The 16861-nt window shown below is 36.4% G+C and overlaps 1 protein-coding gene across 6 annotated transcripts in view; it reads left to right on the forward strand.

Annotated features, from left to right (window-relative positions):
- Nucleotides 1–16861, forward strand: part of Bicd1 (BICD cargo adaptor 1) — a 120170-nt gene that overhangs the window by 73843 nt on the left and 29466 nt on the right. For 3 of the 6 annotated variants that reach the window (XM_051173433.1, XM_051173434.1, XM_051173436.1), the window contains exons 5-7: nt 3559–4653; nt 10401–10552; nt 13565–13772. In XM_051173433.1, coding sequence (XP_051029390.1) covers nt 3559–4653; nt 10401–10552; nt 13565–13772 — 1455 coding nt within the window. Of the gene's footprint in view, nt 1–3558; nt 4654–10400; nt 10553–13564; nt 13883–14806; nt 15001–16861 lie in introns of those variants that run through there. The other 3 variants (XM_051173430.1, XM_051173432.1, XM_051173435.1) reach the window with 3 other exon arrangements.

Genomic DNA, 16861 nt, shown 5'->3' on the forward strand with positions numbered 1-16861 from the left:
ATTTATTTTGTAAAAGTTTATGATTCAAGCATTTAAGTTTGCCACTTTGTACAAAGAAAATGCATGTCTCCTCAATTTTTAAAGTTAGTGAGCTGATGGATTTTGTTCTAATTTCACCCATAAATATTTTGTTAGCCTTTGTTAACCAGAAATAATATTTAGTTGTCTCTCTATATATATAGCAATTCCTCTTACTATATTTTTAACTTTGGACAAATGACATAACAGTGCCTTAGTTCCCCCATCAGTAAAATGAAGACAGTAAGACCATCCATTTCATGTAGTTGTTAAAACCAAACATATAAAAATCATTTTGAGCAAACACAGCCTGGGCTTTCTAGGCCAAGCCCATAAGAGGACTCCAGCAACAACTCTGTACCAACCAGGGTTAGGTGCCAAGTTGTTGGGTACTATTATAATCTCTTGCAATAAGGAAACATTGTCCTGCCCACTTCTGTAACAAACTAGGAGGGGCAAAGAGACCCACATGTGGACCAGAAGCACTGTGCCCCAGGATCTGAAGAAAAAACTCGGGTCCACCACACATGGTATGGTCCCAGGCAGAGGGGAACTACCATGCTGTGAAAATGGAGAAAGAGAGAGACATGTCCTATGGACAGGGGCATATCGGAAGAGACAAAATACGTGAGATATGGTCAATGGGGAAAGCGAAGGCAACCACAATTTCAGTTGTAATATAGGAAAAAATTATATAGAAACCTTGTGCAATGTGGTGACTATATTAATAGAAATGTGTTGTGAATTTTTAAATTGCAGTGACAAATACATAAGTCAACTTGTATGGTGGAGAGGTATATTTTGGGTTTGTTTTAAGAGTTTAAGCTTACAATTGCTTGACTCCATCACTTTTGGGCTTGATTTGGGGCAGAGCATCTTGGGTTTTTAAGCATTTTATTTAAAAACAAAACATAGAGATGCACAGGTAATAAAATAGCTTTGATTCTTTGTGCTAAAAGTAACAAAGAATGAGACATATGGGGGAATAGATCTACTTACTCCATGAAATCCATGAAGTAAAAGAAGGAAAATGAAAGCCAGAGTTTCAGTACCTCTTCAAGGGCCTAACAGTGATCTAACTTCCTCCTACTAGGCCCTACTTTTTGAAGATTTTATACCCTCTCAGTACTTATTTAGGCTGGAGACAAAGCTTTTAACACATGGGTTTTGGGAAACAAATAAGACAGGATAACTGTATAAGGTAATGGGTATGTTAAATGTCTTGTTTTAGTCTTAAAACTAAAGGACTAGTGTAAATGTTCCATAACATCACATCATACCCCTCAAAATATATAAGATGATTTAACAATTCTTAAAATAACATGATTTATTTGAACTTAACAGAACACAGGAGTCTGATGCAGGAGGATCATTTGAACCCAGGAATTTGGGGCCAGTCTTGGCAATCTAGTGAAACTTTAGGTTTTAATTAATTAATTAATTAATACACATACGTATTTAGATATAATTTACATATAATAAATTCATACTTTCAGCACTTTAAACTTAACATTGAAATCAATGTCTAATAAAATAGCTTGACTCTTTGTAGTCAAAGTTCTAATATGAAACAAAATATGTTGAGGCATGCCTTTCATTCCAGCACACAAGAGGCTGAGGCAGGAGGATCACTAATTTGAGGTCAACCTGGGCTATATGGTAACAAGATCTCAAAAAATGAATCCTAATATGAATTATTTTTATTGTTCAGCTTTAAAGAAGCTTAGTCTATGCTAGTTTTGTAAAAGATTTTTTTAAACTCAAAATAATGTCTCTTGCAGAATACAGCAATGACTTATAATTTTACTTTAACAGCATTAACTGTTAGTAAAGTATCAGAAAAAATACTTTATTTGTTTTAAGATTTTTTATTTATATTATTTGTACGCCTGCATGTATGTTTGCATCATATTCATGCTGTGTCTGTGGTAACAAAAGAGGACATTGGATGTCCTGGAACTAGAGATGTAAACCACCATGTGTGTAATGGGAACCAAACCCTGGTCTTCTGAAAGAGCACCAAGTGTTCTTAGACCCTGAACTAAAAAATGATACTTTACATAAAAACCTTACATAGAATTTAACTGTCCTTTTTAAATCAACCTCTTGTGAATTTAGTTTGTAGGGTCTGAGCAAATCAGTTTTAGTTTCTTCATAGTTTTCCATCTGTCTATTAGCATGACACTCATTAATTTCTTGAGCTCAGATGATAATATTTTGCTTGCCTTCTCCATATTCTCTCTCACCCTCCTTAAAATTATTGTCCTCATCTGAAAATCATGCTTGTGATACCCCAGGTCTCTCTTTTTATCAGTGTTTGGCTAATTCTGTGAAATGCACAATCCCTTATCTTCAATGCTTCTTCTGTTTCCTTTGTTTTTGTTTGTTTTATTTTTTGTTGTTGTTCTTATGTCTTTTTTCTTTATCCAAATTAACTTCAGTTTCTGTTTTTTACATCATTACCATTGGGGCATTGAGACATTTCTTTTATTTTCCATTACTTTTACTACTGCCTTTATTGGAAATTTTACATAATTTACACAGCTCTTAATTTTTCCTATCATGTATAACTTAAATGATGCAAAAAGGAGTGGAACGTATTTTCCTGGGCGATTAATCTAAGCCATTTTCTATATAAAGGTATGAGAGAATTTGGACAACCAAATATTCTTGCAAACATGTCTTTTCAATTGAACCCCCAAATCATCAGGGCTGATTTAAAGGGTGTTATATATTTATCCTTTCAATATATGTACATCTATCAGTTGTCAAGTTGTAAGACTGCATAGTCATAGTCTGAAAAATAGCTTATGAACTAGGGTTTGAAGAGGAGGGAAGTCATCAGTAGCAGAAGGTGGGGCAAAGAGAAATGCAGAGGAATTTGAGCATCTAGTTTTCAGCTACAGCTGACACCCTCATCTTTCTCAGAGACCCCCTAACTGCCCTTGGCACCCTGGTTGTTCTTGGCATCCAGACCACTATGTGTTGTGTCTGTGTCTGTGTCTTTGTACTTCCATATTCTGGCTCTGCATCATTCCGTAGGTGCCATTGTATCACACTTGAACTTGTGTGCAATCCAGAAGCTGAGGAGACAGCCTCCCTCCTAATAAGAATTCTGATTATTTTCCCTTTGTTTTTTTCACACAAGAGTTATATGTTTTCCTTAAATGTAAATGTATTCATTAAAAGTAATACATCAGCAAAATAACAAATTCTATGGCATACAACATTACTGATAGTTATCATATACAATATATTTTTAGTAAACATTTTATAAATGCAACATTCAAGAAAAAATGAAATCCCAAACTCCAAACAAAAGATGAAACAGTAGGAAGAGAATCCATGGCTATTGTTAGTCACTACAGAAGAACACAATTCTACACAGATAGACTTTAAAATAGCTACACTCAAAATGTATATTCCATTTAGGATTTGAAGTACTAGGCATTTAAAACGTATACATGTCTGTCTAACTGCATTGAATTCATTATTGGCTTTGTGCTGAAGTTACTCAGACATTGTCTTCTGCTATTTCAGGTAGAGCGAGAAAAAGCCATTCTTCTGGCAAACCTTCAGGAGTCACAAACCCAGCTAGAACACACCAAGGGGGCACTGACTGAGCAGCATGAGCGAGTGCACCGACTCACAGAGCATGTCAATGCCATGAGGGGCCTGCAGAACAGCAAGGAGCTCAAGGCTGAGCTAGATTGTGAGAAGGGCCGGAACTCAGCAGAGGAGGCCCACGACTATGAGGTGGACATCAATGGCTTAGAGATCCTTGAGTGCAAATATAGAGTGGCTGTCACTGAGGTCATTGATTTGAAAGCAGAAATTAAGGCCTTAAAGGAGAAATATAATAAATCTGTAGAAAATTATACAGAAGAAAAGACAAAATATGAGAGTAAGATCCAAATGTATGATGAGCAAGTAACAAACCTTGAGAAGACATCTAAGGAGAGTGGCGAGAAGATGGCCCACATGGAGAAGGAGTTGCAAAAGATGACTGACATAGCCAATGAAAACCACAACACCCTCAATACAGCCCAGGATGAATTGGTGACATTTAGTGAGGAACTAGCACAGCTTTACCACCATGTGTGTCTATGTAATAATGAAACTCCAAACAGGGTCATGTTGGACTACTATAGGCAAAGCAGAGTTACCCGAAGTGGCAGCCTCAAGGGGCCTGATGATCCCAGGGGGCTTTTGTCTCCAAGACTATCCAGGAGAGGTATGCCATCCCCAGTAGAATCAAGGACATCATCTGAACCAGTTTCAAAAGAAAACACAGAGACTATTAAAGAGCCAAGTCCAACTAAGACTCCCACAATCTCTCCTGTTATTACTGCCCCACCATCATCTCCAGTTTTGGATACAAGTGATATCCGCAAAGAGCCAATGAATATCTACAATCTCAATGCCATAATCCGGGACCAAATCAAGCATCTGCAGAAAGCAGTGGACAGATCCTTACAGCTGTCTCGTCAAAGAGCAGCAGCCCGAGAGTTGGCTCCCATGATCGATAAGGACAAAGAAGCCTTAATGGAAGAGATTCTCAAGCTGAAGTCCTTGCTGAGCACCAAACGGGAGCAGATTGCCACACTGAGGGCGGTGTTGAAAGCCAATAAGCAGGTAATACACTTTTGCTGATGAAAGCATACTAATGAAAGTTTTCTTAACCAATTTATTACCTTAATTTTGTTGAATCTATTAGAAAACAGATAGATGAAATAACATAAAACAAATAACAGTTTGAAGTAGATGGGATAGAAGAGCAGTTGTGCACAGCTAGGCAGTGCAGGTGCTGAGGAGGGCAAAGCAGTAACAGCGATCCAGCTGCAGATGAATCCCAGAAACACAGGCTGTGATAAGCAGAAGCCTGGTGGCCAGTATATGGAAACAGCTCATGGAGGATCATGGAAGTGACTTGCCTAGCAGCTTATGCCAATTAGGGAGAGAGGGAGGTTGCAAATGGGAGTCTGCAAATGGGAGGTAGGCACAGACATGATGAAAATGGTCTGACAGGCAATAGCTAGACCCAACTTTAGAGATGGAGATTCAACTCCAAGACAATTTCTAGGGCTATCACAAGATAGAAACTTGGCGTCTTGTCTTTCATTTCAGACTTAAACAAATAAGACTTAATAAACAAATGATCAGGTAATGGCATCAGGGATGATGGACAATACAGCTATGGGGATATGCATATTCAGAAGTGGGAGGAAAGGAAGGAGAGAGAGAGAAACACCCCCAAATCCTAAAAGCTTAGTTGTATGGCTGATCACATATTTAAACTTTATGTATAGTTAATTGTTTAGTTGTGTCAGAAATGAAGCATTAGAGAATTTTTCTTAAATATAGATCATATCCCTCTGTAATAAGAAGGGTGTTTCAACATGAATATTGGTTCCACTGCCAGAGGCCCCATAGACTACCCAGACCTTCCAACAGACACCCACGTTCAGGAGTCCTGGTTCAGTACTATATTGGTTCCCCAGCTGTCAGGCTGAGATACCTGAGCTCCCACTTGCTCAAAGTCAGCTGTTTCTGTGGGTTTCCCCAGCTTGGTCTTTACCACTTTGCTCATCATTCCTCCCTCTCTCTACCTCTCTGTAACTGGATTCCAAGAGTTCAGTTCTGTGTTTAGCTGTGAATCTCTGCTTCTGCCTCCATCAGCTACTGGATGAAGGCTCTGTGATGGCATTTAAAGTAGTCATCAATCTTATTATAGGGGAAGGGCATTTAAGGTACCCTCTCCACTATTGCTTAGATCCTTAGTTGTGGTTATCCTTGTGGATCCCTGAACATTTTCCTAGTGCCATATTTCTCTTTAAAGCTATAATGGCATTGGGCATTGATGGCTTTATGCCTTTAATCCCAGCACTCAGGAGGCAGAGGCAGGTGGATATCTGTGAGTTTGAGGCCAGCCTGGTCTATAGAGCAAGTTCCAGGACAGGCTCCAAAGCAACACAAAGAAACCCTGTCTTAAAACACCAAAACAAAACAAAAACAAAAAACAAATAAACAAAACCCTATAATGGCTCCCTCTATTAAGGTATCTTATTCTCTTGCTCTCCTTCTCTATTCTTCCTTCAACTTGATCTTCCTGATCCCTTATGTTCTCCTTCCCCCTCCCTAGTGCTCCCAATTTGCTCAGTAAATCTTGTTCCTTTCCCCTTCACCAGGGGACCTTGTATGTCTCGCTTAGGGTCCTCCTTGTTTCCTAGCCTCTTTAGTCTTGTGGGTTGTAGGCTGATAATCCTTTGCTATATGTCTGATATCCATGTATGAGTGAGTACATACCATGTTTGCATTTCTGTGTCTGTGTTACCTCACTCAGTATGGTTTCTTCTAGTTCTGTCCATTTGCCTGCAAATTTCAAGGTTTAATTGTTTTGTTTTGTTGTTTCTACTGAGTAGTACTCCATTGCATATTTTCTTTATCCATTCTTCAGTTGGGGGGCATCTACGTTGCTTCGGTTCTGTCTATTACAAATAATGCTGCTATGAACATAGTTGGACAGATGTGCTTGCAGATGATTTTGCATCCTTTGGGGCTATCCCTAAGAGTGGAATTGCTAGATCTTGAGGTAGACTGATATTTTGTGTTAAGGATTTGCTGGATTTAAGGTTTCTTTGGTTGATGAATCTACTTTGGTTGATGAAATTCTCTCCTCCATCTCTTGTATTCTGTTGGTTATGCTTGCATCTGTATCTCCTGATAATTTACCCAGATTTTCTATTTCTAGCATTCCCTCAGTCTGTTTTCTTTATTGTCTCTATTTCAACTTTCAAGTCTTGAATTGTTTGAATTATTTCCTTCACCTGTTTGGTTGTTTTTTCTTGGCTTTTCTTGCTTTCTTTAAGAAATTTGTTTATTTCTTGCATTCATTTGTTTGTCTTCCCCCCATTTCTTGCATTTTGTTTGTTTTTCTTCCATTTATTTAAAGGATTTTCTCATTTCATCTTTGAGGGCCTCTATCATCTTCATAAAGTTGTTTTTAAGGTCATTCTCTTCTGCTTCATCTGCATTAGAATGTTCAGGTCTTGATTGTGTAGAGTCCCTAGACTCTGGTGGTATCATAGTAGTCTTTCTATTGTTGAATGTATTCTTATACTGTCGTCTTCCCATCTCTTACTGGGTGCAGATGGGTATGGGTTTAAGGCTCTGATGGTAGCAGAATCTAGATGGTTTGGTCTGCTCCCATGTCTCTGCGGGATTCAGTGTGCAGGATGTGACTACATGCCCTGGTTAGGAGACTCCAAAGAAGTGGGGATGTAGGTAGGAGAAGGTTCAGCACTCACCTCTCCTGGTGGGTGCAAGTTGGTCCAAGACTCCAATGGTGGCAGAAGCTGGATGGTTTGGTCTGCCCCCTTAAAATAGGACTTTCTTTAGCATCATCAATTTACAGAAGTAGAAAATGTTTGGATGTATGAAGAAATTAAGAGAAATCTGACTTAACTTTGAAATTAGTAAAAAAAAATTACTGATGTAACTGCTGTATTTCAAAGACCTTACAATATAGAATAGTCATGGATAACCTATATGTTAAGCCTGACTCATATAACTTCTTTCAAGGACATAATGTTTTGGAGTATTCTCAGCCAAGACATTCAGATAGCTTTCTTGATAACTTTCTGAAGGTTAAAATTCAACAACATAGAAATATAGGTTTTTTTTTTTTAAGTAAAGATGCATAATTTAAAAGGTAAGGCCTAACTTGTAAATAAGCATTCATGTGGGGTACAAAATAGGACACAAAAGTAAGTTACTAGTAATCAAGTATGCATTTAATACACTCCTTTAAGTACTTATAACACAGACTATATAAAGTATTTTAGACTGTTATACACAAAGCCATAAGAATTAAAAGGAGAACAGAGCATTCCTAGCTGAGTTTATATTTTAACAGTGTACTACATTAGAGCCTTGACTTGTAAAGGCATGGTAAATTGTGTGGAAACATTTCTTGATATGTGTTTGGTACTCATTTAAATAATGTTGAACAGTTGCTGTAGATTATTGTAGTACTTATGTGCCATTAATAGTTTCAAGTATGAATAGATGGTATCAGTTAGACATAGACATTATGAAATGTTAATTATTAAGGCTAATGTGAAAATTCTGTGGCTTAGGAGAAAAGGGGAAGCATTTATAAATATGATTTATTTTCTATGAATCTTGTTCTATAATTTGGAATTTTCCCTCATAAGCATTATGTCTTCTGATAGAATAAGATAGTTTTTATAAAGTACCAGTTATGTACTTACTTATGTCAGATGTGAATATTCCTCAACAAATATATGGTCTTTACCTTTCAGAAGGGGATTCACAAGTTTTGGGACCCACAGGTACTTTAGTGTAATGTTGCATATTTTACATTCAAGCTATGGGAATATTGCAGTGAAACAACTGACATCTTTAGGAATTAACAAAAACTTTTCAGATCAAATATAATTGAAATTGTTCTTAAGGGATAAGAAGTTATTCTCCCATGGGAGAAGAAATGATTTTGGACAAAAGAACCATATCTAAGGAGGGACAAAAGTGTAGAAACAGGATGTTATATTTAGGAAATGCTTACAAAGGTCTCTGTAGTTGGAAATAAGGGTTAGCAGGATTTTTGTTGTCTCTCGCTCTCTTTTGTCTTTTTTGAAAGTGAATCCTAGAGTGTTTGGGGAGTGTGGTGAATAAAGATGTCAATAAACTTAATGGATTTTAGATGTTTAATATTTTTAAAAGCTTTGTTCAGTCTATTGATAAATAAATTTATAAGCAAATTCGAGTTGTTCTGGACATTTGTCACAAATAATAAATGAGTTTGTACTTCTTTTTGAGATTTAGTTGTGCTTGTTACTCCTTCTCAATCCTCCTCTTACATACTGACCTTATGCTTACAAATTTGTTACATCTAAATTTTTACAATTTAAAATACTTTCTGTTCTAAACGAACATTTGTCTAAACTTTAAAAAATTTAATAATTGAAAAATTTTCCAATTTATGCATTATTGATAATTTTCTGAATTTATAATGTTCTTGAGTATTCTACTAAGAATTAATGCTGCAGAGAATAAAAATATCTTATGAATGATCTTTCATTTAATATAAATTTAAATGAAGTCATAACTAATGAAAATTACTTTATACTCAAAACAGTCACTAACAAGTGGAACTGGAGAGATGGCTCCATGGTTAAGAGCACTGTCTGTTCTTCCTAGATTTGATTCCTAGCACCTACATAAGTGGTTCACGACAGTCTATAAATCCAGTTCCAGGGAATCTGATACCTTCATCTGCTGTCTGTGGAAGCTGCATGTACTTGGCAAAACACTCATACATATAAAATAATATTTGAATACTTTGCATAATTAAGTTGACTGATGTTTATTTCAAGCATAAAAGGACATATTAAAAACCATTATAGTGTTCTGGAAATACCATTAGTAATTTTTTATTAGTATTAGATTTTTTTTTATACTGAAAGGCTATATTTAAAGTTTACAAAACTGGAGTGCCTCTTGCTTGACTTCAGTGTGCCTATCTTGTGCTGTGCATCAAACAGGCAGTTTCTAAACATTTGTCTGATGTGGTTTTTATCTCCTCCTGTGCTAGGCTAGTTCTTGAGTTAAAACACTGTTCATTCAAAGAACTTCAAAGATTCTCCCAAACCCAAATAAAAACTGTTTTAATTCATTCAATATTTTGTTCAATATTTCCCTCTGTCTCTCTCACACACAGAGATACACAAATAATTTGATGATAATTCATTGTTTTGAACAAGTTTTATTTAAAAATGTAGGAAATGCTTGGTATTTTGTAACTTCTTTGACTTGAACATATAGTTCATTATATATTCATATCATAAGTTACAGTGGCTTTCATCTTTTATTCTGTTTTAGAACCACAAAAAGCAGTGACATAAAGTATTTGATTTCTCACATATTTCATTTGGAATCAGTGGCTTTATTATTAATAAATTATTAATTTCTTTTTAACATCCTTTAAGTTTAAGATTTTATTTTGGTTGCCTAAATGTCTGAAAATCATACACCTTCAACAACATGCATAAAGTATTTACTAAACTAATGTCATCACCTTGATTTCTAATACTGACTGACTCATAGCAGGCTTTAAGGACAATTTAATGTTATTGAATCATGGCATGATTTAACATTAAAGAAAACCATGTCTGTGTTCAGCATGTGTGTGTGTGTGTGTGTGTGTGAGTGTGTGTATGTGTGTGTGTCCTTTTGTAAAAATCCAAATGAATCAATTTCTGTTTCCATTTATAAATGCAAAGAATAGATTTGGCATAAAGAAATGTGTGGGGCAGGTTTTTCTGGTGTGAGTTGGTAAGCACTGTGATTTTATGCTTCAGACAGCTGAAGTGGCTCTAGCTAATTTGAAGAACAAATATGAAAATGAAAAGGCAATGGTGACTGAAACAATGACAAAACTGAGGAATGAACTAAAGGCTTTGAAAGAAGATGCTGCAACCTTCTCATCCCTAAGAGCAATGTTTGCAACAAGGTAACTTTTTTCTCCCTAAATTTGAGTATTTCACATGGGAAGAACACTGTCAATATTTAGGAATGAAAGTATTTGGTTTTCATGAAGAAAATGATGAGATGCCACACTGACAAATTTAAGATTTGACATATTTATAGAGCTCAAGGTTACATGTGACTGAATCTTGTGGAGATGGCAAAGAGAAAGGCTCTGGCAGGGACTGGCTTCTGGATTTCTCACATAATTCAATGTTTTTTGTTTGTTTGTTTTGTTGTTGTTGTAGACTATTATTTTAAGGTGTGTTACTTTTGTTTATGGTCTGGAACATTTGTTTAATGATGCCAAGATGTGTTTGATTAAATAAAATTCACCTGTGTGTGGTCAGGAGGCTGGGTCAGCAACTAGCTGACAGGAAGTGGTAGGGAGGAGCCAGGTGGAAGAGGGTTATAAGCTCAAGGGCTTCTAGAGAGAATGGAGGAGAGTAAGGGAGGCTGCTTGTTAATCAGCCTCTTTGAATGTTAAGTTCTTTGAAGGGACAGAGATTTAGATAAATTCCTGTTTTAGCTGTGAAAGAGTTGGTGCCTGAGGTAACAATTCCCTCAGGCTGCTGCTCTTGCGGCCTAACTGCTGCTAATAGTGATGGAATTGCAGTCTGATTTGGACAGACATGGTGTAAAAGACAGAAACAATTAAAAAAGAGAGGACAACATTAGAATATGTGTATTTCTGGTAACTGTGGTGGCAGGACAAAGAATGGGAAGGGAGGCAAGGTTGATTTCTCGATGAAAGAAATCAGGATAACATTCAGAATTAAGAGAACATATATTTCCTCTTTGAGAAAGAAATTTTAAAAATTTAAAGAGTCAAATGCTCAATTTGGCTCATATTTTAATTATTGCCCCCTTGCAGTTCATTTCACAGACATTTGTTTCTTTCAGGTATAGTAATTGCCTTAGTTTATATTTTTAAAATATTCTCAAGTTACCTAAAAATTAACCCAAAGTCCTGGAATTCCTTTTGTTTTTCACTAAGCCCCAATTTTCATCATGATCTACATAGCCCCAGAGTCATGGCATTAAAGGCTACCCCCTTGAACCTAATATATTTTAGCCATAGTTCCTGGTTTGTTTGTTTCTTTCCTGTATAACAACTCAAACTGAGTTTTAATAACTCAAACTGAGTTATTATAGTTTCAGTTTGTATAATATATTTTGGAAAATTTTATGAGCTTATTAGCTATCTGCTAGTACATGAAGAATAACTGTTACTAACCTTTTAAAAAGAATTTATTTATTTATATTTCATTTTATATTCCAACCATAGTTTTCCCTCACATCCCTCCTCCTGCACCCCTTTGGTCTCCCCTCCCCCAGCCCACCCCCTCATCCACACCTCCCAAGGAGTAAGGACTCCCATGAAGAGTCAACAAAGTCTGACACATTAAATTGTAGCAGTACCAAGCCCCTCCCTGCTGCATTAAGGCTAAACATTGCATCCCACCATAGAGATTGGGCTCCAAGTTAGCTCATGTACCAGAGTTAGGTCCTGGTCCTACTGCTGGGGTCCCCTCAATAGTCCAAGCTTCAGAACTGTCTTGAACATACTGAGGGCCTAGTTCAGTTCCATAGAGGCTTCACTGCTGTTAGTCTAGACCTCATGAGTTTTCACAAGCTTGGTTCAGCCTTCCCTATAGATTTCTCCATCATGAACTCAGCAAAACTCTAGTGTGAGATTTTTTTTTCTCAGCCTACTTTTTCCAAATGTATGTGGTTGACTGAGTATATAACACAGAGCTTGTCTTTCTGCTTCAGTATAAATATGAAGTGGGATGAAGGTGTTCCCAGTGGCCTGCTGTACCAGAATCAAACTTAAAAATATTTCTCTTTTTTTGACAACTCATGACTTTATTATTTGGCTGAGAACTCATGGAAACTTTATTTTTTTTTTTTTTTAATTTGGGGAAATCTGCCATATTGAAAACAGTGTCTGCTGTAATCTAAAATAAATCATGTAAATACAGATAAAGAAAGAAATGATCTTTTTTTTAACATTATCATTCTTTTGGCTACTATAGGTATAGCATATAAAAACTTTTGCAAAGGATACAGTTTTATACACTAGACATAGCAATTGCAATATACCTAAAGTAGTGGTGGATATTATGTGAAATTATATTATCACCACAAAGCAGCTTCCATAATAACTGTTTATGTTGCTAATTTAGAATGTTCCCTTATGGAACCACCAATTACTGAACATGGTCCACTGTTTTCAATTGTCTATTATTGTAGCTAGTCTTTCTTGTTAGACTTTCTTTGGACCACCAGCCCCAAAACTTACTATCAATTATAAAAGCTTGGCCTCTAAGTTAGATTTGTTTCCAACTAACTCATAACTTAACCTGCTTCTATTAATCTACATTCTACCATGTGACTTTTTACCTCTCCACCATTCTGTATGTCTGACTTCCTGTGAATCTTGCTGGAGTATGTGGCTGCATCAGATTTTTACCCTGGGTTCCTCTCTCTGCCTGGAAGTCCTGCATATTTTCCTGCGTAGCAATATTGGCCTTTCAGCTCTTTATTAAACCAATCAGGTGCCTTTGGCAGGTGGCAAAACATTGATGTATCTTCACACAGTGTAAACAAATATCCTGCAACATATTATTATAGAATATATCCATTTTATTGATAGGAAGATCAGTGCTCTAAATTCCAGTTAAATTTATTATATTAGTTCCTTTTATCTATGGGGGAATATAGCTCAGAACCCCCAGTGGATGCCTGAAACCACTAGTACCAAGCCCTATAGATTACTTTGTTTCCCTTATATGTAGCCTCCAATGAAGCTTAGATTATACTCTTAAATATAATATTGGTATATATCCATTCTAACAGTATTGCATAATGAAAGTTTGATACTACAGTGGACATCAATATTTGGGCTGAGGGTAAGACAGGAATACCTTTCTAATTAAGTTTCAGTTTATCTTCACTAGAATTGTTTCCTCACCCTTTTTTGCTTGGGTTCCAGATGTGATGAATATGTCACACAGCTGGATGAGATGCAGAGACAGTTAGCAGCTGCAGAAGATGAGAAGAAGACTCTAAACACTTTATTGCGAATGGCTATCCAGCAAAAGCTCGCCCTGACACAGCGGCTAGAGGACTTAGAGTTTGACCATGAGCAGTCCCGACGAAGCAAAGGCAAACTTGGGAAGAGCAAGATCGGCAGCCCTAAAGTAAGTGGGGAGGCGCCAGCCACTGTGCCTACCATAGACACTTACCTCCTGCATAGTCAGGGCCCACAGATACCCACCATTCGGGTCAGCAGTGGCACTCAGAGGAAAAGGTATGCATGCAGCTATTGTCATAGTGTGGTACAGTGACAGGTTTTAGTTGACTGCAAGAATTTATGTGCATTTTGTCATGTAAGATGGAGAAAGGGAAAGAAAAGAAAAAAGTGAAAGTTACTAATGGGCCTTGCTAATGCTGGTCTTTCTGCGACCCCATCCACACATACTGATTAACCATAACTTGATTTTCAAGTGTCTGTTCATTTTTTTGCTGCTGTTTGTGCACATAAATATGTCTTTCCTTAGTCTACAACCTAAAAATGGGTATATAAAGGTGGATATTAACAGTGAAGCTCTGTGAACATGGGCTATAATTTTAAATGTCATGATTCTAGAAATGATGTCATTTTTTTCTGTTATTGGGCAAAGACATGAGTTTGTTCTCCAAGAGAAACAATTGTCCATAAGACTACAACTGATGACTAATTTCTGTATTTGATAAGATGGAATAGAATATGTATAATCCTTTTCTTAAAGGCAAGTTTTTGTGACTTTTTTATTAGTCGTGTTAATATTGCCGAGAAACCACTTTAAAAGATTTTAGTGACTTAATTTTGTAACATTTTACCAAATTCTGGTTGTTGAGTTATTTGCCCTGCTTTCAGTTAATATAGTTAAAGTTTTTTTTTTGTTTGAAGAGCTTTTCTTTAGGAATAAAAAATAATATATATATTTTCTATTTATAGTTCAAACTGTCTAACTATAATACATTTCTATTCCAGTATTCAGAGTAGTTTTCAAAAAGAGTTGTATCCTGATATGGAAACTAAAAAAAAAATGACAAAAAAATTCTTGACTTTCATATTTGAAAGATAATTAAATGCCAATATGAATAATGTTGTCACTGGTGAGGTGTTGAAAGGTAATTAAAGTAAAACTTTTTTGTTTCCTATATGTATTTTTCTTGGATCTCCTGCAAGACAATTTTCACCTTCCCTTTGTGATCAGAGCCGTCCCAGGACTTCAGGGGCTTCCTACCTACAGAATTTATTAAGAGTTCCCCCTGATCCCACCTCCACAGAATCATTTCTTCTGAAGGGTTCCCCTTCCATGAGTGAACTCATCCAAGGGCATCGGCTCAGCAAGGGAAAAAGGTTAACCGTGGCTCCACCAGGTAAACACTTTTTCCTTGGGTGCATGTGATGCAAATGACAGTTAAGTAGACAGCTCTCCTCTTACTTAGCCCACCTTGCAAGTTGAACTGTGATGACATGGGACTTTCATCACTGAAGTGAAAGGTCATTTACAGTTAGCTTCCTGTTTTCTCTTTCCACAGCTAGATACCAGGCATGTTTCTTTCCATTAGCCTAGGAGAGAGGAGGATAGGCAAAGAGAAGTGAGCAGTAGGTACAACACGGGACATGTGTGCATCCTGTCTACAGTTCTGTACTCCATGGCTGTCCCATCTTGGTTAGTTTTTGTTTTCTCTTAACATTGCCAATGTAATTTCAGCAAAAGGAGGCAAGCTTTTAAGGATAATTTCTTTTTGTAGTGACTCAGAATGTCCAAATCCTTGACAGTTCTTCCCCTTAGGATCATTCAGCTTTTCATATCAAGTTCTCACAGTGACACTTGGTTGATGGTTACCAGTGTTCCACAGCTTACTTTAACTTCATTGTTTTGTACCTTTCCACCCACTACAAAAATGTCTAAATAAAAATGTGGTTTATGCCTCATCCAGTAAATACAGACTATTCCTTGTGAAGTCCATGTATAGTTCAGAGGTAGAAAACAAGTCCATGAAACAAAATAAGCACAAGTGCAGCCTTTACCTGTCTATTGCAGGGAATATAGAATTAAAATGAAATAACGTATTGTTAGCAGTTACAAGACCAGGAATTTCACAAGATCATCTGTATTTTTGTCCTTTTGAAAGATTTTTGGGTATGTGGCAGCTCTAGGCTAGGTCAGTATTCATGACTCAGCTGTGCTGTTAGATGGAGTAGGTTCTACCCTTTTCCATAGTCCCTACCACTTCCTACTGATTGTACCTAGCTTTCTGTACTTGTTCCTGCATCTTCTTTCTTTCACCGAGCCTCTGAGAGTGCCACCTTTGCCCAGTTTAATTTTTAAAACATTTTAAACTTCAAATTTGTCTTAATTCCTTTTTTGGGAACCCCAGCCTTTGGATCTCTATTTTCTTATCTGTCATATGCTATCAGCATACTGTTTGGAATTAAAATATATGTTAGAAGAGGCTGCAGACATGGTTTAGTGGTAAGAGCACTTGCTAGTCTTGCAGAGGACCTGGGTTCATTTCCCAGTACACACATAGTTGTTGGTTTTTAACCATCTGTAACTCGAGATTCATGGGATCAGACATGCTCTTCTGACCGTCATGAACACCAAGCATGCACATGGTTCATATACATATATGAAGGCAAATCATACATAAAAATAAAATGAATGAATTTAATACAAAATTTTAAAAAAAGTGATCTTATAATGTACACCACATGTTTACTGTTCTAAAAAGTTTTTGAGGAAACTAGTAATACTAATAATTTAAAATGGCGTAATAGCTAGAATTCATGCATTCATGCATAAACACATATATACATGTACACACCTATGTATATATACATATTATACACACATATGTACATATATGCACAAACACATATTCTCAAGTATTTATACACACACATAAGTAATTAATCTCCTGGGTATTTCCCATTTCCTATTGTTTTATACCCTTTAAGAAAGTAAAAAAGAAAAGAAAAGAAAGCACCTGAAGTATTCTGTGAGCCACTAAAGAGGTGATGACTTATCAGGGTACCCATTGTAGGTAAAACTCATTAAATATGTCTAGCTTTTAAAATGGATTTAGTTGTACTGCCTTCTTAGAAAATAACTTGTATAATTCATAAGTAACTCTTTTGTATTTAAATATAAGGTAACATTAATAAGATTAAAAGTTAATGAATATTATCAGTTACTATTTTCATTACTTTATGTCTGTTTGGTCCTTATCT

The sequence above is a fragment of the Phodopus roborovskii genome, unplaced genomic scaffold, assembly GCF_943737965.1.
Source record: "Phodopus roborovskii unplaced genomic scaffold, PHOROB, whole genome shotgun sequence".
Taxonomy (NCBI): domain Eukaryota; kingdom Metazoa; phylum Chordata; class Mammalia; order Rodentia; family Cricetidae; genus Phodopus; species Phodopus roborovskii.